This window comes from Temnothorax nylanderi, unplaced genomic scaffold (genome assembly GCF_030848795.1).
Source record: "Temnothorax nylanderi isolate EJ_2023f unplaced genomic scaffold, tnyl_v1.0 TNYL_tig0012_pilon, whole genome shotgun sequence".
Classification (NCBI taxonomy): domain Eukaryota; kingdom Metazoa; phylum Arthropoda; class Insecta; order Hymenoptera; family Formicidae; genus Temnothorax; species Temnothorax nylanderi.
The window spans coordinates 1,180,507-1,203,946 of NW_027249074.1; the positions used below are offsets into that span (position 1 = coordinate 1,180,507).

At 42.0% G+C, this 23,440-nt stretch overlaps 3 protein-coding genes across 12 annotated transcripts in view; all 3 read right to left on the reverse strand.

Moving 5' to 3' along the window:
- Positions 1–15,059, reverse strand: part of Klp10a (kinesin-like protein 10A) — a 35,179-nt gene extending 20,120 nt beyond the window's left edge. For 3 of the 5 annotated variants that reach the window (XM_071697446.1, XM_071697445.1, XM_071697444.1), the window contains exon 1: positions 1,574–1,910. Coding sequence is in view for 1 of the 5 variants with exons in the window: in XM_071697450.1 (XP_071553551.1) it covers positions 14,201–14,267 (67 nt within the window). In the remaining 4 variants the exon portion in view is untranslated. Of the gene's footprint in view, positions 1–1,573; positions 1,911–14,200 lie in introns of those variants that run through there. The other 2 variants (XM_071697450.1, XM_071697453.1) reach the window with 2 other exon arrangements.
- Positions 15,060–15,353: 294 nt separating this feature from the next.
- LOC139767817 (mutS protein homolog 5-like) lies at positions 15,354–19,384 on the reverse strand. The gene is made up of 11 exons (XM_071697466.1): positions 18,861–19,384; positions 18,329–18,499; positions 18,037–18,241; positions 17,735–17,936; positions 17,359–17,595; positions 17,118–17,256; positions 16,571–16,934; positions 16,099–16,311; positions 15,858–15,998; positions 15,667–15,731; positions 15,354–15,564 (listed from the first exon to the last, which is right to left on the reverse strand). Exons 1-11 carry the CDS (start codon positions 19,382–19,384, stop codon positions 15,444–15,446), a joined length of 2,382 nt encoding a protein of 793 aa, XP_071553567.1. The 3' UTR covers positions 15,354–15,443.
- Positions 19,385–20,355: 971 nt separating this feature from the next.
- Positions 20,356–23,440, reverse strand: part of LOC139767815 (uncharacterized) — a 67,370-nt gene continuing 64,285 nt past the window's right edge. For 5 of the 6 annotated variants that reach the window (XM_071697459.1, XM_071697457.1, XM_071697458.1 and 2 more), the window contains 2 exons: positions 22,782–22,910; positions 20,356–21,323 (listed from right to left, as the gene is read on the reverse strand). In XM_071697459.1, coding sequence (XP_071553560.1) covers positions 21,137–21,323; positions 22,782–22,910 — 316 coding nt within the window. In that variant the 3' untranslated portion in view covers positions 20,356–21,136. Of the gene's footprint in view, positions 22,092–22,781; positions 22,911–23,440 lie in introns of all 6 variants that reach the window. The other variant, XM_071697460.1, reaches the window with a different exon arrangement.

Below are 23,440 nucleotides of genomic sequence, written 5' to 3' on the forward strand. Positions count from 1 at the left end.
ACCAAAGTCGGGACAGAAACAGTAGTGAAGAGAACGATGCGATCGGCACGCGTCGTCGTTCCCGATTTCTATTCAAATGCATTTCGGCCGCATCCCGATTAAACGAGGCATTAAAATGCTCGGTTCGGGGGTCCAGCCGTACGGTCTATTGAACATTAAATTTAAGCAGCGGCTTCCTGCGTCGCAGATCCGTCATGTGTAAACCGTGCACGCGGAGGATGTTACATTGTATCGTTGATACACAAAGCAGAGATTCTAGAGAGAAATAATTTGTATGCGCGCACGCGTGTAGGTGTGTGTATGCACCAATGCTATTGATCCCGATCAACTTCTTCGCGAGATTACCAAGTGAAATGAAAATGGAAAGCAATAAGATATCTTGTAACCTACAGCGCAATGTGATTAGAAACTAAATTAAGAAAACTAACGATCGAAAGAAAGCTTTACCATCGAGAGTGATTTTCAAGTTATAAAACATTAATGTTTATTTCTATCAGATGCAGATTAATCTCGGTTTAACTTACTTTTTATCTTTTTCTAGTTCTAAGAATTAAAAGAATTCTTCTCGTTCTAACTCTTAGAATTAGACAAAGATAAAAAGTTAGTTAAATCGAGATTAAAGTTAATCTGCTTGGTAAAGTGGACATACGAGTTTCTAATGAAAACCTCGGAATGCAACCTAGAAAATGAATAAACAGCGAAGCTTTAAGGTCCAGTTTCACAAGTGTCGGTTAACTTTTAACCTTAGATTAACTCACTCTTCGTCTCTTTCTAAGGGGAACGTTAGAAGGAGACGAAAAGTGAGTTAATCTAAGATTAAAAGTTAACCGACACTTGTGAAACTGGGCCTAAATGTCCTAGAAAAATAATTAAATAATTTATTTAATATAAATCAAAATTCTATGTTTTCAAAATAAAGATTAATTCCCGAATTTCATCGTTGGTATCATTCGTACCTCTTCGTTCGCTGCATAAATTATAAAATTATACTGAAATCGATATATGCCCTATGTATTTCGCGCACGTAAAGTATTAATGGCTTCCGTGCACCGAAGCATCGGGCTGCATTCCTAATCGTCATCCTATCGCGGATTTTTCAGATCATAAACATAAGAAGTAATTGAGACCTATGGTAACCTATACGGAGTACAAAAAACACTGCAGAAAATTAAGTCATTAACCGTGATGCGTAATAAGAGTCTAGCGCGCGAACGAGCGAGCAAACGAACGAGTGGGCGAGCGTGTGAAAAAATGTACGGATGAAAAGCAAAACGAGAGAACGAACATACGAAAGCAGTGAGGAATATGCATTTTGTAAGAACGAAAATGTTTAGGCTAAGATAGCTCAAGTTTGTAAATAAGCGTAAATCTGATGACTGCTGCGGAAATCGATATAAATTTAAGGGAATCAGTAATAATTTATGATATTTTGTTTAATTATGCGAAACATCCTTGTTTTTTTAACGAGTTTTCCATGACGATGATGAATATTATAAGCGCATAAATAGCATTGGATTTAAATTCAACTTAAACATAAAATTAACGTGAAATTTAATTTAAAACCCAGAATCACTTTTTCATCAATCACGTAATCTATCAATCATCTTGTAAATCTCATGTCGAACAAAGTTGTCAAGATCAAAGTTGTCTCAGATCAGCTGCTTCGCAACATGATTTCGCCATTTTCTCGAACAACCAGTCACAATACACGGATATCCGAAACACGACGCATCTGGAGTACACCCGGAATCAGTGTGATTTCGGTGTTGAGGCATTCACGACGCCGACGGTACCAATGTAGTCGCGTGTGGGTGGAAGGAAAGCAAACGACGTAGTCGTTCTTTAGTTCTCGACGACGACACGAAAGACCGCCACTTTGCAGGAGGAACTCGAGCTTGTTACCGACCAGCCGAGACCCGGGCTCGAATACGAGGTTCTACAGCTAGGTTGCTAACGGCACCAGTGCTGGAACAGCTGGGCTACGCGCTGCTCGACAAGGTTGGGCTAGGTAACGTGGCCCCGGACTGTTACATATGTATATGTACACTGTACGCACGCCTGCGTAGCACACCGTTGCTGTAAAGACGCCAATAAAGAGGAGGAGAAAGGCAAATTGAGTTTTCCACGGATCAGATAGATTGTTCTGTAACTTTACACTTGTCAAAGCTATTTAACACCGTGCAATTATCAGCAAACAAATCAACAAATCTTAATCTCCGCAAATTGTCAATACACGTCGATTTTGCACAAATTAAATTGCAGAAGTTAGGATGTAAAACAGAGTTTACTACGATTCTAAATTAATGATATCTATACAAAAATTGATTTTTTTTTTAGAATTTCTCTTATAAGAATTTCTTTCACAATTTGTATTGGACTTAATTCTTTGCTAATGGATAAGAATTTTACATTTTGCATTTAACATCAAATGATATACCTATGTTTGAATATTCATTGCGCTTTTATCCGTACGATAAATTCCGACGCCTTTGCGCGCACTATATGTGACAGCCATAAAAGCCTACGAGTATTATATCATCCTCCGTCGTGTGCAGGTGTTAAAAATATTCGCGTGCAACATTTACATCTAAAAATGACACGTGAGAGCCATTGTATTATTAAATCCAATACTTAGCGTCCATTATAAATGCATATAGATATCGTTGAAATAATTTATTATGTACACGACAAAATAACTGTAAGGCAACAGCACTGTTCGCACAGATAGCAAATCGCAGATAACACCCCCATATAGTAATTACAAGTTTATGTACGATGAACGGTGCCTCGTATATAACTGTGCAGTAATTATCGCATCTTGCAACAATGCTCGAGCAGCTTGTGATATATGTTACGTTTAAAATAGTTTCGTATTTTATAAAGGCACTGCCGTTTTCGAACGATGCCCCACGTTCCTCGTAAAACTGATAAAGACAAGCGCCGAATCGAGCGTGCCTTGGCGAAACGCCAATACCGTCGTCCTTCTCATGTTACGCGCGGTGATCTATGACAAACGATCTTTGGCACATTCTATCGGTATAATATCTCTAGCAATTTTCTTTAGTGTTCATCCACCGCACAAAATGATTTTCCATTCTTGGAGTAAAGACTTTATCAATTTATATTGCCAAGAGATAAAATAACGACAAGCTAGCTTAGTACGAGCATTCCACGTTCAATATCACATTTAACTTTGTCTTCTGATTAAATAATGCCGTAATGAAATTTTTCAGGTAAAAATGTTTCAAGTTAAATAGAATTTTTTACTCTGATAAAAAAATACGTAAAACCGCGATTCGTGATCGACTAAAATTCCAGCAAAAAATCGAGCGAGATCCGAGCGATGCCGGCTTGCGCCAGCGATTCTCCGTTACGGAGAATTTCCCGTTCGGTAAAATTGCAGTCCGTTGAAAATCGATGCGCGCGATATAAACGAAAGATCGATACACTGGATACACACGTTTACCTTTTGCTATTTACCGGCGACGCGATGTCACGCGAGCTTGCGCGTTTTATACAGTTTTAATCATCCGTGAAAGACGATGACGACAGATTGACGTTTCGCTTCCTCCTTTCGTCTGCTCTCCGGCTATGAGAATGGCGGAAAAAGATGCGATATCATTGTGCGGCGCCTCCGATTTACTTTCTACCGCTCGCGGTCGTTCCAGTTTCATTTCGCGAAACCCGGTATCGTAGACGACACTTGAGAATACGTAACGCGGAACACAAATTTCTCTTGCCGATCACATTTCCTCTTCGGGACGCTCTAAGAGATCGAAATATGTGTGGGCGCGTAAGATGGAATTAAGCAAAGCGAAACGAAATCATCTTATGTTGAACCTTGTTAAAATTTCGAAATTGTAATAAAATACGAATGTATAAATTCGACGATATACGAAATAATATTGCATGATAAACCTAGATAAAATCCTCGAGTGTAAAACTGTATATATATTATAAAAATTATATCACACTGAAGAATGCAGACCAGAATAAAAAAAATTTCAAAAAGATAAGAAAGCAAAAACTGGGAAATATATTACGGTACTCATTATACTTGTAATGAACAGCCTTCAAAAATATTTAGAAAACCCGCGAAAGATTGTATCTTTGCATGAAACTTCACTTTAGTCTCAAACGTATCTTTCTGTTCGATCAAAGCGATAAACGCGGATTTTTTTTTTAAGCGTGTATGTGCGGAGAGGACTGTATAGCAACGCTGTGGCAACAAGGGAAAGTGGAATTTGGGCTACACGCAGGAGTGCGCGCGAGCAGGCGAGTGAGCGAATGGATTTCGTGGGGATGCAAGACACTGGAGCACTCGACGCACAGGGACGGCAAATGACGTAAGATAAGATAAGGCAAGGTGAGGTTTGGTGAGCTGAGAGAGGCTCCTTATGGACGTCCTTATAAGGCTGCGGCGCCCACGTGCGTGCGACTCTCGACGACTCGCGGTGCGCTTTCGGACGAGGACTATACAAGTATCTCTGCACCTCTTTTTTTTATCACCAGCTACGTACATGGTAGGGAGAAGGATCTTGTACCTTAAACAGCGTGACGCACGCATTTCTGCGTATCGGATTTTTCCTAGGCATGGAAAAGCATAATATTGTATTCAATTTTACGAAAACGTTTTCGTGAGTATATATATAGTATTAATTAAGGAGAATAAATAAATCAGGCTTTTACCAAAATTTTCTTTTCGTGTTGTATAATCAATTAATTTTCCGTACTGTATTATCAATTTGGAAATGCGAGATTGTTAGTCAAAATAAAATGTTTGATTGTATAGGGGAATCACATAGAAATAATTATTAACAATCCTGAAAATTAATCGTTAAAATTGGAAAGTTTCTAATTTTACAATATCAATTGTTACATCTGAAAAATATATTTCGCATTTAATAAAATTAATTTTACTTCAATGCATATATATTTCGTTAAAAGACGAAATTCCACGTTCCTTTCCAATAACTTGCCAGAACGTAGAGATCTAGATACGAGATTAATCGCGGTGACCGGGATATGTCGACGAAATTAGTCATCGATCCTTTTACTCCGGTATCTCCATGTCTGTCGAGGATATCTTCGAGATTATTTGTGCGGGCGTTATCTGTAACGCACAGTGGGATTACACGCAGAATGCGTGTCAGCCACTTGTTGCACCGCGTCCGAAGTGCAGGATTGCATCAATAAGTTACGTTATTATGTACGCATCGCAAAGTGCACGCCCCGAATTATTCGCGACAGTCCATTTTAAATCGTAAAAATTAATAGTCTCACATAAATTGACAAAATACCAGGAAAACATAATAACCAAAAAGGTTGCACTATATAAAATTCCAAGATTATTCCAAAAATTCCAAGAATCACGTTTCCGAAAATTGCTAAGATCTTACGATTTGGAAATATCTGAACTCTCGAAAATCGACCACCAGTATAACACGTTATACTCGATGTGCGATCGCCGCGCGCTTATTATCATCATTTGGCGCGATGCAATTAATAACGCCGTCGTGCGGAGCGTAATTGACGAACGTGCCCCACTTGCTAATCAAACATGCGCGTCCTGTTGCGCGTGGCGCATTACTCTCAGCCTTCGGTGCAGGCGTCTTAAGTGTACCTACTTGAATATCTGTCCACTGTCGCTCACCAAGCTTCAGATATACTGCGGCCGAAATAGAGCGCGGACAAAAATAGACGCGCGTTGTCCGTGAATGCCGGTTAATGCGCGGGATGAAAGAAATTGCAACGGGACGAGCACATTAGAACGCGTGGGTTATCCAAGCAGCTCGCGGACAACTCGCGAGATCTGCATTTCTCTGAACAAATCAAACTCTCAACCCTAGAACCCCTGATGAGATTCGAAATTCTTAGCGGGCATCCGTCAACTCGGCAGATCGATATGAAGTGAAACTAAAATAGAAGACACGAACTATCAAAGATCCACTGATTAGGTCTGAATTGAAGTATCGTTTGTCTGGCAATGAGTGCACGCTGAATCACACGCGACAAATAGCAACCGCTGTTTCTCTTTAAATGCGCGCAAAAAGAGACGCAGCCAATACGTTTTCCAGATCATTAACAGACTGCACGTGCAATGCCATTTTTTTTTCAGGTCGCGAAGGCCAGACGCTTTAAATATGGACAATAGTAAACGCAGCGCGTTATGCGGCAACTAGGTGCAACTCGGCCGATTGACACTTTGAATGCGAACAGGCGGAAGAGGCCTTTATGCATTTCCGAACGACACGAACAATAACGAGTCTAGTTTTCGTCGTCGCATCGATTACCTCGAGTCATGTACCTCGACGTCAGAGAATAACGACGTGTGAGAATAACGAATTGAGACTGTTCCACACCGGTTTGCAAAAATATAATCTTAATTTTACATGACGACGGTGTGTTAAAGGAGAAATAAGTAATAATCTTACAAAAATATAAATAAAATAAAGTAATAATGTTATAATAATTTTATAAAAATTTGTTTCTAATATTTGGCCAAAGATTTTAAATATATCCCTAATTCAAATGCATTCCAAGTAAATTCCAAGTAAGTTCCAAGTATCGCTGAGCTCGCAGATAAAAGAGAACAATTTAAAGGAAAATTTTAGAAACTGTTATTTTCGCTTAAAAGATCAAATGCTTCATATGAATATAATATCTCCTTCCTGTGCGGCTTAGTTCTTGTAACAAAGTTCTCCATTTAATTCTCGTAACAAAGTAACGATGCAATTGCAGTCCAACGACGCGTTTCGCTGATCATGCTGCGTAAAAACTGTTACACGCGAATATGTGCGTCTCTCATTCCCCGTTTCAGAACATTTCTCGCGGAATTCGCGCGGCGGCCTGCGTTATATGTATATCGAGGACGATCTGTGCGCGTTATGCGTGAAGAGCGCGCGTTGCGATGCCGTCCGTGAAAAACTCGCGCGCAGCGCGTTACGGCAATTGTGTCAGAAATTCTCGCGAATTAATCGGCCCGCCCGGTAAGTTTGCTAACGAACCAAAACGTTCGTTACCGCAGAACTCAATGGCACCCATTCAGCAGGGATCGCGCGGTGAGTGCGGTGACGTAACGAATTAGCCGCCAATTGGAGAAGGTCGAATCGAAACTTGGCGAGTGTATCTGTCAAAGTGCCGGAAATTCCCCGCAACCTCGAATACCTTCTTTAGGAAACGAGCTAAACGTGAAGCTCTCCTAAAAAGATCTGTGAAAAAAATTACGCCGCACATTCGCATGAGATTCAACTTTTTTCCATTATATAATTGCGATCAATTGTAAATTGTGATTGTAAGATGTGAAAATCAATCTCGCGAGGAGAGCATACATATAAATAAAATTATGCACTGCGTAGGAAACAAGAAGAGAGATGCATACGTGCACTCAAGGTGAGCGCAGATAAGCGGCGCGGTCCGCGATAAGCAGATGATCGATGCGCTTCCGGTGGCATAAAGTGTGGCGAGCTGCAATTATCGATAATTACAAAATTATTGATTTGGTACTTCAGACGCGGCCGCGGATAAAAACCTTAACACGCAAACCGTGCACGAGCAGTGCACGCGTGTGCGTGTAACCGGCTGTTGGCAAACCCTCGCCTTTCTTGGCGACTGGTCTGACTCATTCAACGATAGAGAGAACGCGTTAATAAAAACCATACCGATTGTCTTATAAAAGAGCAGAGCTGCGTTCCGAGTCTGAGGACTCGAAAGATATCGGAAAGTCTCGACATGCTGAAATGAAGAAAAGTACCAAACGCCAAAATCTCTTTCCCATAATTAAAGGAAATATAAACTGGAGTAAATAATATGTACAAATTAGATATATCGCAAATATAAGCCAGAGTAAGAGACCAAGTACATATCAATAAATAAATAACGAGAGTATCTCTTTAATTAATCTCGAATGAACTTAAGTGGCATTTCAATTACTATATATAAGATTGCAAACTCTGCGAGCAGGGACAATGACCTCCCTCGATACTTTCGCTATAAGAAAAGATCGATTGTACAAATCAATTGCTATCTATTATAGTATCACTGTAAAATAGACCTCACTTGTTCTGCTAATTTAAAAGCACGCAATTTGGAAATTTTTTTTCTTAATAATTATTCAAAATAATTCAATCGGGGATAAGTAAATAAAGTTTGCGAACCTCTGTGTTTAGTGTGTAGAACATGTAGTGTCGAGTTCTGATAAAGAACGGCAGAAAAAAAAAAGATAAGGACTATTATTACGTACATGTTGGCTGACTTGTTCCCAGTATAGGCAGAAATTTATACGGAACAAACATCGCGGAACACGCTATTCCCTTTAATTCCATAGCACTCGACCACGAATAAAGCTCGCGCTGATGCGACGCCCGTAATTCAATTTCGATCTGCACACATGGTCAGCCGGAAGTCGATTGGTTCCCATCGCCAAGAATTTCCTGACCACACGCGATCGCGGCAATACCGCGAATACTGAAATACTCGCATCTTAAATTTTGCAAATGTGTACGCGACTAGACACGCGAATCCGGCGCCCTTTAACCTTGCAATTGCACCGATTTCTTTTTAGACTTTCACGAACCACAAGAGAATTTTCTGACGTGACAAAAGCAATTGAGGAATGTCCCAAAGAATTACTGTAAATTGTTGTAATTTACATTGCAAGGTAAAGACCGCGGAATGAATAAATGAATAAACTTCCGACTACTGTTACAGAATATTAGAATTTATATCCTACTTTCGATGCAGAAATTATTCGAAACGCAGTTTCATGTACAGATTCGTCTAAACGTCCGAATGTCAGCGGATCGTTATTGTGGCGAACGAATGGATAGTGACAAAGCCCGTCTGATGATTTGAATCCCAAGGACGTGTGGAAGCCTTAGAAATATTCCGCGTTGGCGGACTAATATTGTGCAAAGTATTGCGCGGCGCATGTATGAAATAATCCAAGTTCCCAGGCACGACCGCGTGATGAGCAATACGACGAATTATAAGTAGCATCATCGATAAAATAATACGATGTTCGATCGACAGTCTCATCATTTTCTAAAATTACAACCGTCCGATATAATTATACATAGATAAAACAGACAAATCTAATTCTTTATTAAATATTGAACAAAAATTAAATTTCCAACTCTGTCGAGTAAATGAATAACAAAATCCGTTCCTAAACTTTACGTAAACTTCAGATCGGCTCTAGTTTTACGAGACTATCATTGAATTTTTTCTGCTAAGAAACTTAAATTGCTAACGCTAAAAGGAATTACTAACGATGAAAAGTTTCATGAAAATACACGCGGATTTTCCCATCCTATTTTTACGAAGGAAAAATTGACTCTAAATTCGTTAGAAAATATGACGGCCTTCCAAACTCCTCTGAGTTATCCAGGCGAAACTTACAACATGTTAGAGATCGATATCTGGCGTCTTGGCGAGTTTGGCATCTGACAGTCAGCATCTGTCGAAAAATTAATAACATCAAGGAGCACCGCAGCGCAAGGGAAATGCCACGAATTCGCTTGCGCTTGCAAAAAGCGAGCCTCTCGAGAGCCGCACTATACATATATCGTGTGGGAGGCTGTCCCAACGGAAGCACCCATTGCTAATATCGATCGTACCGCATTTGCAACGTGTATGTGAACGACTGAAGTGTCCGAAGTGTCCGAGGGGCGGTCTGATTCACGCGATCATATTTCTGGCGGGCGCCAGGTGCGCGCCACGAAAACGGCATGACTCGTATACGTGACACGACGAAAACCTGAAATTTGCGACGAGGCTAAACCCTGTATTTAGCAGATTATAGATTTCAAAAATTTTAGCTCGTCGAGAGGACTGCATGTCGGGAGAATTGCAAATCTCCGCGAATATAATATTGCTGCCTTTTCAGAAAGCTGTAATATTTAATAATAATGAGTTTTAAAATTATTTACGCACTATCTCCAAGCGAGAACAGCGGTATAACTCAAGATAACGCGTGTAATCCGCGGCGGAATGGTTAACTCCTGGTTAACCCGCCGTCGCGCCGTCGCGCAATAGATGCTACTGGGGATAAGTAATGCTCGTTCACACGTGCGTTGGCACAAACTCTTGATAAATGGGAAAATATTTCATTCCCATCCATATTTCCTTTCAACATTAATTTGAATTTCCAATGTGCGTTTATCGAAATCTATCTCGCGGCGCATCCGGAATCATTCGCATCGCGATACGACCGGTTGGGAAACACTGCGCGAGAAGGATTAACGCTCGAAAGCGCAATGATATTTCTTCCCATGCGTGCCCCAACGTAAAGTGGTTAACAATAACGCAATTCCCGCGCGGTCTTTAAGAACCTCTGCGAATTATGAATGCCCCGGTGAGCATTCAACGAACGAAAATGCAGGCTTCACGTCCGCCGCGCCGCCCCCACGCGGTACAAATACACGGAATAATTAATAAAATTTCGTGCTAAATAATGGAGTACGCCAACGGCCTCCTACCTGCGAGATTAAATCCCGATAGACTAATAAATCAGTAAATCAGTAAATACTGCATTTCACACGGCTGTAGACTTCATCCAAATAACATAAACATAGCGAATAATAAATTCAATTTCATACTGAATTATGAAGATCGGTTAAACCCTGCAAAAGGTCACTCTCTACATCGACCAAGTAAATATCGAATCATCATAACAAAAGCTATAAAGAAAAACATAAAGAAAATTCGCAAATATGACAACTAATTTGAATTTCCTTCCTTGAAACATTATAAACGCGTTAAGATTCTTTTACATATAAAAATAAAATTTTCTTCCTTCCGTTTATCGAGCAAAAAATTAGTCGAGTTATGTTATCCATTGGCATTCATATTCATAGAATTTCAAAATGCATTTCCATTTGTAGGAGAAAATATACATGTTCAACTCTGGGGAAATACATAATATAGACTTATATTGCACATAACCGAGTTTAAGGATCTCTCGCGAATTATGAATGCCCTGATAAGCATTCAAGAGCCCGACACGGCGAGCCGGCTGCCGTCTAGTCCATTTACGCGGAATATTTTCGCATGGCTCGAAAAATGAGTATTGTGTCTGGCGGTCGTGTGTTCCGCCGGATCAATTATGCCAGTCTCCCCTAACGCCGCTCGCTCGCTCGTTCCTACCGCAAGCGTGCCGCCTCGCGAACAAACGTAACGGTGAGCAGAGCCGACGAGTGTGCATCCGAAGTGCAGACTGCACCGAGCGAAAACTTCGTGCCCGAGCTCGTCTATAGTTCATGAAACCCAGCGCGCGGTCGTGCTCGCACGCTGAATTAAATATCGAAAGATATATCCGCCCCGCGCGCTCCTATCTCTTTCTCCCAGGACTGTTTCCGAGAACGAACGAGCTTCCCGAGACCCGAACTTTTGAGGACTTATATGTAGACAGGGAAGTATCTTCAAGAATTTACGGAAACGGAGACGGGCAGAATATAGCGATTTCACCGGATAGATTTATGGCGATCGTGTTTTTTCAATGATCATAACTCGTGATCCCATTTTTTTTTATTTCTGCAGTTCTCGATTAGTTTCTATTCAGTTTCTTGAAATTATCTTGGCACGCAAAGGGCATTAAAGAACATGTCTCGCCCTGGCTAACTGCCTGGATTAAATTTAGTTCTTTCTATTACAGTGATATCGATCTATTGGAAAACTAAATCAAAATTAAGGTCAGAAATATAAACGTGACACGCGTTTCACGTGTGGATACAAGTACAGCTGTTTTATAAAGAGTTATACCCACGTAGAAATCGCAGTTAGCAATCTACATGATTATAATTCTGTCGGCATGTGCCAGTATAGGTATACCGAACAATCGATATCATCACATGTGTATATAAACAATCACGAGATCAATAGAGAGCATAGACACATCACTGACGTCAATTTTGGATTTAATATTTCTGCTCTTACGCGAAAATGAGAACGCCGAGTTCGTGCCGGAAGTTTGCGATCACGAACGTAAGATTTCATCTTCGATTAACCCTTGAAGCATCAAGCAGGAAAGGAGAGCAAATACAGTCTCGCACAATTTTTTTTCTCCCCAAACGCTTCATGATTGTAAAACCATTGTAGGACGATTTCCAACTATTGCCGTTTTCAAATCAAATAATATCCATTGTCAAACTTGAAAATATGATCTGATTATTTAATCTTAATTTAAGATTAAATAATACACAAATTCAATAATAAAATAATAAAATAATAAACAAATTTAAAAAATCTGATTATTCAATCCTTGAAATATTAAGGAAAAGGTACGCAAAGCACCCGCATTTGTTTGAGAATTACAGGGGCACTTTGCCGATAAAACTAACTCGACCAAAGTAACTAGCTATTAAAGAACGCTCGTTTAATTTTATTTAATAAAACCTCGAGAAAATCTCGGTCGTTTTGCAACAATTTTTTCGCACATTGGCAAGGAGTCGGCTCAGGTACTTTAGAGAGTAATTAAGCCGGGTTTATCGTGACTTCCGCTCTTTCGATTACGCTAACGAGAACGCAGCTCCGCTCGTGCTGGAAGCTCACGTGATTTTCGGTCTCGTTCTATATGTCGGGAACAACACGCGCGGTGAAAGGAAGCACACAGTCTTGCGACTCGATCGACGGCTTCGAAACATCCGTTATTACGCCCGCTCGCAGGAATTCGGATGGCACGCCGACGGAATATCCTCGGAAGCAATTTCCGCCCGAAGAAGACGCCGGTTATCGTCACCCCTGATACTTACTTTATCCCACGCGTGTCAGCTATACGTTTCTCAGAAGTTAAAGTCGTCTTTCGTACACCGGTAATTCAACGCGCGAAGTTGTAACGTGTCGTAAGCGATTAAAAAGTTCGTCATTTTTCGCATTCGACCTAAAGTATCCGTGCAATAAATGTTTAACATACGAGATCAAAATATATACTTATGTTAATAATACATTTTAATAAAATTATTTCTGTTTAAGCGAAGAAATAGATTTTTGCTAGTCAATCATTTTCTTATCTCGACATTTGAATCGAGAAACTATCCGCCTCGAACTTTTGAAAACTCATTCTTTTATCTCGATATTTTGATCAGAAAATTATCTCTGTTCCGAATTTTTTCAAGAATCATTGATAAGATCATATCAGATCATATCAGATGTATGTACAGATGACCCTCGATTAACGATACTTGAATAGCGTAGTAAAAAATTGTGACAACCCTACTTTTTAAATTCTTTAAAAATAAAACTCTTGGGAACTAAATGCCCAATTTTACATGGATTTAAAGTCTTGAATTGCACGGTTTTCAATAGCACGTGGTCTCCAAAATTGAATTCTAAGTCTCGAATAACAAAGTTTTCAATAATAAGTTTTCAATAACCAATTAATCGTGTTATTCGAGGATTATCTGTACATTGCGTGAACATTACGTTTCACGCGTGCTCTTAATTATTTACTTCACAACAATTTACGTAAAGGACGACGGAGCGAAGAAAGGAAGGGGGCGGCACAATCCTGAGAAGAAAAAAGGAAAACAAATATGGTGCGCGCGAAGGGGGACTGGGGAGAACTCGCGCGAACCGCGGAAGAAAGGTCGTGCACGAAATTTCCCGTATATGGGAACGCGAGTTCGGGCACGGAGGCCAGCAGCCGGCCGGTCGGGACCGATCGAACGATCGGGGTGATCGGGGTCCAGGCCTACGCGTGATCGTCACGCGTTGGTCGGGCCCGCGCGACCGCGTGACAAGCGGCCGGGCCGCGGAAAAACCCGGAGACGCACGAGCGAGGCCAGGTAAGCTACAGAGAAAAGAGAGAGGAAGAAAAAGCTGATGGGTGACAACGGGGGGGGATCGGAAATGAGGAAAAATGTCAGAAACAAATAAAGGAGAAAATACGGCGTGCAGTAGAAAGAAAAAAAGAGCAAAGGCGAGGAGGAAAGAACTGGACTGGAAGACGTGGACGAACGAGAGGAGTAGAAGATAGACATATAAGTAACGATAGCGATAAGTAAGAGGGGGATAGGAGAGACCGAGGAAAGGCGAAGACGGTGCGAGAAGACGGAAATTCACGGTGGAATAAAGGAATCGACGCGAGAGGGGGAGGAGGGGGGAAGCAAGAGCAGAACGGGTCGGAGATCGGAGACGGTGAGAAAGCTTCGCGGGTGCGCGCGGCGCGTACAATAATAATCTCGGACGGTATTCTCGCACTCACCGTCAGTCCTCTGGATGTTGATGCTGCAGCCGACGTCGATGTTGCACGTACCGTGATCCATGGTCATTTAGTCGGTCTCGCGCACCTCGTACGGCACCATAAAACGCGCCCGGCTTCCTCCGTTAACTACCACGGCCGCCAACGGGCCCCGCGCGCGCGGCCGATTAATCGACTCGGGCGCGAGCGCGCGTGTGTGCGCGCGCGAGGGAGCGAAAGAATGAGAAAGAGAGAGAGTAGGGGAGGGAGCGAGAGGCAGCGAACGACTCGCGCGACGACCACGACGGTTGACAGTTACGGAAGCGTTCGCATTCAAACTCGCGCGGCGACCGGTCGGGGCCCTCCCAGGCTCCCCGTCTCCTTCCTTCTTCCGCCTGCGGGATCCTCGGCGACGACTCGCGCTCCTCTGCCTCCCCGTGCCACCGTTCCTTCCGTCCCTCGTCGCGAATCCTCGTTCTCGGGAACCGTCGCCGTCGCCGTCGTCGCGCCGCGATTCTTCCCTCGGCTCCAAGGCACGCCCGTGCGTATCCGACCGCGGTTCTCGTTCCTCTCCCGTCTCCCGGCCGAACGTTCCGCGCCGCGCCGCGTCGTTGCCGTCCTCAGCCTCGTCCTCGCCGTCGTCGTCCTCGTCGAGCGTCAGCAACGCGCGAGCAAACACACACCCCCGTGCGCGCGCTCACACACACACAGGACACCCGCGATTACGATCCCCGCGTTCGCGTGCCAGCCGAATCGCACCTCTCACGGCTCCGGACGTTTGGGTATCTCGCGCGTCCGAGGGGACGGCCGTTCGGTTCGCTTTTCGTGCCGGGATACACCGCCAACCGCCAGTGTCCGTTATTGACAACGGAAAGACCGCGAGCGCCAGCTCCCGGCCGGCGCGCGCCGATCGCCCCGACATCTGCCGGCGCGAGGTCGTTGGACCGATCGGCACGAGCGGGCGCAAGGGTGACCGGTACCGACATCTGTGTTGCGCCCGGAAAGACGCTACGCGATTACCGCATCCGGTAAAGCTGCGCTCTGTGCTCTCCATATCGATATACCGAACTCTTTCTACATTACTTTTTTATTGAAAAATGAGATATTTTTGGAGCACTATGTATTTAACACTTTAGTTGAACGAGACATTCAATGTCTTAATTAATATTTTGATAAATATATGATATGTATGTATTGACATTTTGATAATTAAATATTTAATATGATACACTGGTTTTGCGAAATATCTTATTCTCTCTTCTTTCGCTTAATTGTTCTTATTGTTTATCCTCGCAGCTGGCGATTCCGTGACTTGACGGACCAACTTCTTCAATTCTTCCAGATCAAAATTCTCTGACTTTAGTAATTGTTCGATGATGTGCGTCGCCCTGCAATTATACAAATCATACAATTATTATTAATCGCGGCGAGCAAATCTGATCTTTGTATAATATTGTATAAATGTGACCAATTTTATTAGAGATTCTCACATGTCTTGGCCTTTGGCTTCCGGTAATCGTGTAGGTAACTCGCCAGCCTTGAATTTTTCGTATACCTACAAAAGTCCCTTTATTTTTAGAATTTTCATGGTGCCAATTAGGCCAGTTAAATTGTTTTATTTCATTTATTTATGTAATTTTTGTAAGCAAAGTTTTAAATATACGCGAGGCGAAATCTTTACCTCTAATGCTCGTTTAACAATCTTTTCGTCCAAACCGGCACTTCGTGCAGCCGCGTGTGCAAAGCTGCGTCCCACGTTTCCACTAGTTAAACTATAGAGATACGCCACGGAGCCGTCCCCGTTTGTAACAAATTCGAAAGTCTGTAACAAATAATATGAAATAGGAAATAGAAGTTCGGGAGAGCAATTCAAGGAAATCGCTTCAATGTCGTGAACGCCACTGAAGATGGACGTGTCTTACCTGCTCCTCGATTATCGGGCTTCGCGGTAACATGTTCATTATCCGATGCATATGCGTGGCCACGAAAATGTGCGGACAGTCGGCCCCTCGCTCGACGAAATTGTTCAGCACGGCCGCGAGTAGTGACAAGCCACTCACTTCGGACGTTCCGTTTCCGAACTCGTCCAAAATGACGATGGAATTCGGCGTGGACGCGTAAAGAGCGGAGTTTATCTATAAAGAAACCGATGAGAATAACAAAGTCCTCGAGAAAATGCATTAATTCGGCAATTGATTAATTTATTAACGAGTAAAAAGGAAAAGTGGGCTATGCAAGTCTCATATAGGCCACTTTTCCTTTTAACTCATTAATTTTAATATCGAGAGTTTTTAATTAATTATAATCATTAATTTAATTTATATCGCGCAGAATTTGCTCCTTTCACTACGACTCTGTGACGCCTATGTTTCTTGGAGAACGTTATTTATTTACCTGCCGCATATCTTGCAGAAACATACTCGTATTTAGAGCGATACTGTCTATAGACGTGATCTGAGTCAGGATGTGAGTCACTATTCCTATGGTGGCCGATTTGGCCGGCACGAAGCAGCCGATGTGAGCCATGAACACGATCAGCGCAACTTGCTTGAGATAAGTGCTCTTGCCGGAAGCGTTCGGGCCAGTTAGGATTTTCACGAGGCTCTTTCCGTCTCCGGAATAGATGTCATTCGGAACAAACGTTGTTAGAAACTCCTGCAAGGGGTGTCGACCCTGCTCCACCGCTATGATCTGGCGGTCGACCACGTTCGGTTTTACGTAATTGTATTCTCGCGCGACCACGTAAAACGCCAGCAATCTGTAACGATCGGCACGACTCGTAGAGAATTCTCAAAAAAATATTATCCTATGTCAAATAAATCAGAGCTGCTTCTTTTTACTATTTTCAATATTAATTCCTTTAATTATAATTTTTTTTTATCTTTTCTTTTGTCTAATTAGTTTCTTCGCGAAGAACTCGTAATGTGTCTGATTCACTCACGTGTCTAATTCGGCGCACAATTGAATCGCGTTGAATATCGAGGCAGCGTGCTTATTTATATACTTCACAAGCTTCAACAAAATGTAACTCTCCCGTTTATTTATCCTCAACATTATGTCTCCTATAGTATTATCCAATTCTGAAAAACCAATTTTAATTCCAGACGAACGCAAAAAGAAATTACAAAATGCATGTCGTGCGTAGAGTAGAAATTGTGATAAAAATTGAAAAATAATGCAACCTTTGGCGCTAGGGCTCTTATAATAACGTATGTTGTTGCTGACGAATTTGAGCTCTAGGTTTTCCAAATCGACGTTGTCGGCCGGCGACGGGTTCCATCCGGTTATCGCTAAGAGATATCCGATGTTCGGTATGTACACCATCTTGCAGGTCGTCACCGAGGCCGGAAGATGGTCTTTCATGTCTTTCTCCCCCATTCGTGTCAGGGTCTCGGGCAAAGTGCTTCTCACGTGGTGCACTGTGTATCCCGATGGAAATGTAACACGCAACGTTCGGACAGTCGAGTGCCCATCGCAATTTTAATTTATCGCAATTTTCGAAAGTTATATAATATTATTGTTACACAATTACGTGAAGGGGTTCAAGGTCACACTTACGATTGTCCAAGTGTGAGTCCACATTTGTGCGCACGATGGAATCATTCTCGGATCTTTTTGCACCAAAGTCCACTATGTACTCGATGAAATACTTGACGTAACGTACTTCCTTCGTGATACTACCGACGATTTTGTTGAACAGCCTTACTTTCTCGCGGTGTTTCTCGCATATGTCGGCGATGTAAATTATGGAAGAGATCGACTACGGCGTGAAATACAATTATAGATAGAATATGGGATGCGGGCGGGTAACGGGCATCGAATAAATTATTCAACTGTCCGATTAGAAAAACGTGGTGAACCTTATGTAATCGTCGCCAGTCAGAAACCTTAGCTTGCTGCGCTAAATATCGATCCAGAATAACGTTAGTCAAGCGGTAAATGTGTCTCAAACACGACGTCAAATTCTCGACGATACTCTGGTTATCCGGATTCAAACAGAATTCGACGACTTCGAATCTCTCGTTAAGAATCTGGACATTTCGAGTGGGATGCCGCAACGTTTTCCTACAAAATGCAGTCTCTTCAGAATATATGTATAATAACGTCACGATAGTTATATAAAAAAAACGAAGATGACGCGGCGCTACTTGCCACAAAAACTGCACTCCAGGTCGCGATTGGCAACGATTCAGAAGAATGAATAAGCTGCCACTTTGCTTTTTCGCTGCCGCGTCGCCGCACTTGAAAAGGCTCGGGTGATGCCTGGCATGCACGATATTCAGCGCCTCGTAAGTGTCATCATCTATCATGACGATGTCACGTCTACAAAATCCCTCGTGCAAAAAAACGATCGTACATTTTAATTTAAAAAAATTAAAATGAGTTTTAATTTCAAAAATATGATTAATCAAAAATACCCATCTACTAAAGCCAGAAAAAAATCTAAGTATGAGGGTGGCCGACAAAACTAAATTGGTGTTGTAATAAATTCATAGAAAATATCGCGAGTTTAACAAAGATGTACTCATCAGAAAACGCGCTAGGAAAACTCGGACCCTTCTCTCGTACGATACAACATTCTCAGAGAGATTATCAGCAAACTCTATAAGCTCCACACCACTACCAGTGTAGCCGTGTCTAAAGGATTAGTCCTATCGCGAGCGGCGAGATTGTAGGGACTCACAACGTCACGCTGGCCAGAGACGCGAAGCCAGGTCTGCCGGAAGGATCCAGCGCGATATTGCTCCAATGCTGGTCGATGTAGATCAAGAGCAGGCCGAGCGCGTGGATCATGACGATCGATTTGAAGTTCAACCGGCACTGGAGGAAAATAAGCCTCTCGACGTTGCTGGCGTTCGCCGGCTCCGACCGGAGCTTGAGACATCGTACCCTGTGATAGCATCTGTCGAAGCCGTGTTCCCTCTTCCGCAACACCCTCAGCGAGACCTGCGACGGCCCCGCGCCGCTCGATCCCGACAATCCGCTCCGATCGCTCGACATTTCCGACGTTACCAGGGCCTCGAGCGCCGTGAGGAACTCGTCGGACGTGCCGGAGATCGTGATGACGTGACGCGGCCGGCATTGCTTGTACAGGGTTCTCGCGATGTTAAAGTTAACACCGTCGTCGTAAGTATCGTCCATCACGAACAACTCGGACGTGAGGATGTTGTAGTAGGCCGCGCCCAATTGATTGCTCGACCAGATCATCGCTAAAATGATCTGCGATGGGGAGGGTGGAACTTATATTTATATAAAATTCACGAAACACGAATGCGAGACGCTTCTCCAAGATTCTCAAACAACAGCGATGGAATTCGCTGGTTCACACGCTTTTTACGTTAACGAGAGATTTTGCCTGCTTCTCGTTTGATAAGGGCAGGTGATATTAATTAAACGAAAGAATACATGGAGAAGAAAGAAATTGAGTTTTTAAACATTCCGAAATTAAATCGAAGATACGAGCCTCATCTCTATCTGTAAAATTGTCGCCTTGCATGGTAGAGCCGCCATCGCTGTGCTGTTTCTGTGCCGCTACGCCTGATTGCGACGTTGGAATATTTATGCCGAACTCTTCTTCATCGTCGCTACTTTCGTTCAGTATTGACTCAAATTGCACTTGTCTGTAGTAAAAGATATGAATGTAAAATCTATTGTTTGAAGGATTTGATTGTCTGGGAATATATAAAACAACGTAATTTTATCAAGAAATGAGTGCGAGAACACACATGTTAGCTAAGGAAGGCGATGGCGAGATGTTCGGGAAACCTGGCGAACTCATTTCTTATCGTTTCTCCGAATTCCAGTCGAGATGCGTGAACAGGTATAGACACTGAAGGAAAAATGGCGGCCGGTCGCGATTGATCCGAAATCCTCGCTCGTCGTGTCGCACGTATAGCTAACTTCACATGTAAATTAGATTTTAAAATAATTTCGAACGCGAGACCAAAGACCGCAAGCAAACATTGAAAACTATATGGAAATTAAGAGTTAAATTGTTTCAAGAAGAGAGACTATTAGTCAAGAACTTCTCTCTTCCCTAAATATTAATGTAAAAGTTGCAAACTTTGTTTAACATCATTTAACTTATGTTACTCGTTCATAACTTCAAGCTGTTGAAGACGTCTGTTGAAGGTGGCGAGGATAAAAGGTGGCAAGGATAAAAGAAAAAATTCACGCAGTCAATAACAACATTATCTTTTGTTTGATTACATTACGTGAGCAAATATTTGCAGTCGCCTGCGGTTGTTACCTGTACATAATTACAAGATACTGCCCTAAACCTGTTTAAGTAAATGTATACACCCGGTATTATTGGTATTTTTTCCCCGCGATGCGTCTTTTACAACTGCATGGGCTATAAAACGACGCGTCGCGCGCGAGATAAGCTTATGATCTTTGATTCCGCTTCTGTTTTGTTAATATACTTACGGCAAACATAAATAGTAGATGGACGTACCGACAGTCGTACGGAACACATTTGGTTAGGAGTTAGATCGTGTTACTTGTTACACATCGTATAAAGGTATTACTTGACATTAGTTTCACGTACATAAAAATGCCGCGCGACGAATGATCATTGCGCTGTTACAGCGATCGTTATGTACGCTCGCGGAGAATACAGAGTTCTCTCGGAGAACATTCTCTAAATCGTATTTAAAAAAAAAACCTATTTCTTTGTATAAACGCTGCGGTATAAAATCTCCGTTCAGTAAAGTTTCATAAAAACCCTTCGGCTTAACATTTAACGGGCTGACGTACACGAAATTGTCGATTTTACATAAACGATCTTTATTTTGGTTCAGATAGACCAGATCTCTCAAGGGAGAGAGCCCGCAAAACGAACTCTCCAGACTCGACATTTCGCGTACGTCAGAAAGTATATGAATAATATATATCGGATTCTCTTTGCGCAATTTTGTTAACATCTACAAGTACTCTTTAAGATCCGCAGTACGGCTTCTAACTCGGAATAGGCGGAGGCGGTTGGGGATTGAAAGAAATGGGTCGGTAGCTCTTCTCCCTCACGAAAGGCTGCACTCCGTTCAATACAAAGCCGTTCATGGGGCTTCGCTCCTGTTTGATCGGCTCCACCGGGGTCTCGTCCTCTGTGCTAACGGCTTCCTCGCTGCGTGTTGGGCTAGCCGACCTGATTAATCGTTTCTTACTCTTTTCGCTCCATTTTTGACATCCCCTCCCCGTTCTTCCTACTATGGCATCAGCAGAGAACGCCACGACTCGCGACACGTTTCATCATCGCATTGCAACAGGAAGTCAAGATAACATTAAATGACAAAGTAATTTAAAAAAGTAACTTTAGTATGAGCTATCTAAATAAAATATCATATATTCCTATACTTTAAAATTCCAATCTTCTTATACTTTTATGCAACTACAAATTTATAAAAGTCGATATAAAATAAATGTATATCAATTTTGGGAATAGAAATGAAACTTTTAATGCAGGCAGCTTTCCTTTTCGAAGGGAAACCACTTTTCGTTCGTAGAGGATCAATATTTTGAGATTGGTCGAGCACACGTGACGCCTCTGCTGTATTTGTCAACGCGCTGAACGCCAAGGCAAATATCTATTCTAGGCGAGTTGAGGATCTAGTAAAATATTAGCATAGTCCTTATACAGACGCACGCAAGACTTGGAGAATGCTGGCCGGCGTTCAACGCGTCGGAAGATAAACCAAGACGCAATATCGTAGAGCGACGATCTTTCTCTCAAACGTACGTAACGACAATTGTGATGCGTTGGTTTACCCATTCTCGCACGATGCTTGTCACTTATGTGCCATCCTCGCCCAATACGTAGTTAGAAGCGCGACCGTATTTGCTTGGCTTGGTTTAATGAAGCGTTGTTAGATGACTAGAGGTGTTAAGACTACTTACTTTACGCCCACCTTAAAACCTGCGCATGATAAAAAATCAGAAAGCCAAAAATTAGTAGTCGCACGACACGCGCGATTTCTTACCTACGGGTGCGATTAGTAGATTTAATTACTACTATGTCTAGCAAACATTAATACTCGTATTCATTAACTTGCAACTGAAGTGCAAGACAAGCTGACACATTAAACATTGATTGTCAAGTGAATTATATATGAGTTCTATGCATACTGGAACGAGCACAAAAACAAATCTGAACTTTAGATATTAGATAGAAAATATTTAAAAATAATTTTAAAACATTTTGTGTGTGTGTATATATATGTGTATGTGTGTGCAGACACACATCTCTAGATTATCAAGAAAGCAAGAAATAAAAAAGTTCTTAATGCAAATCTATAAAATAATAAATAAAATAATTTTAATTCTTCTAAATTCTGGAAATAATTATAAGGAAAATTATTGTCCGTCAAGTTTGACTTTTATTTAATAGATGTGAAAGAAAATTATATTGTCTTTGAATTATATTATTGTTCACGCTCGCTTCAGTATGCGGAATGTATCAAAAATAGACGTCATTCGAATCTACGAAAACCTCTTGTTCAGGCATTTTACGTCCGTCGATGTCGCTATTATTTCGGGAAACATTCTCAAGGGCGGGGAATCGTTATCTCAAGCGGAAGTTAAGGGGACCAAATTGTATCGAACGTACCTAGACCGTATGGGCTTGCTTTTGTTGACGGCTTGCCTGGAATGCGGTCTCGTATTCGGTTGCGATAGCTCACTGTCGCTGCTGGCTAAGGAGGATCTTGCCGCCACGGCCCCATGAGCAAAATCTTTCCTGTTGAGTAACGCGTTAGAAAATTATTCGCCATTAGTGGTTTCGTCTCGCAATCGCGGACTGTTGTACGCGAGCCTAACATGGCCGCGAGCACGTGAGTGAAAGTGAATTCAAAGACTCTTCGGAATGACAGACACTTTGTACATGTGTATTGCATAGCGGAGGCGACCTTTGCCCTTCTTAATCCTTTTGCGTAGCCTATGTATGAAAATACCGCGTTCGCTTTTCACTTTCTTTCCATCGAACATCGCGTAATAAATATAAAGAATAAATCATTTTACCTAATTATCTGAGTTTTTTAAAAAACCCAGTTTTAAGCAACATGTTTCCCTATCATTTTCTCCGTTAACTCATTTTAAGCAAATATTTTAGATCGTTGCGAAAAGTGTTTGCACATTTTTCAAGAAATATATAAATATATATTATAAACTAAAAAAAGTATGAGTTATAGAAAAATTCAACTTTTAATTAATTTCGAAGTTATATAGGACTCATCAAGAAGGTATTTCACACGATTTAAAATCGATTTG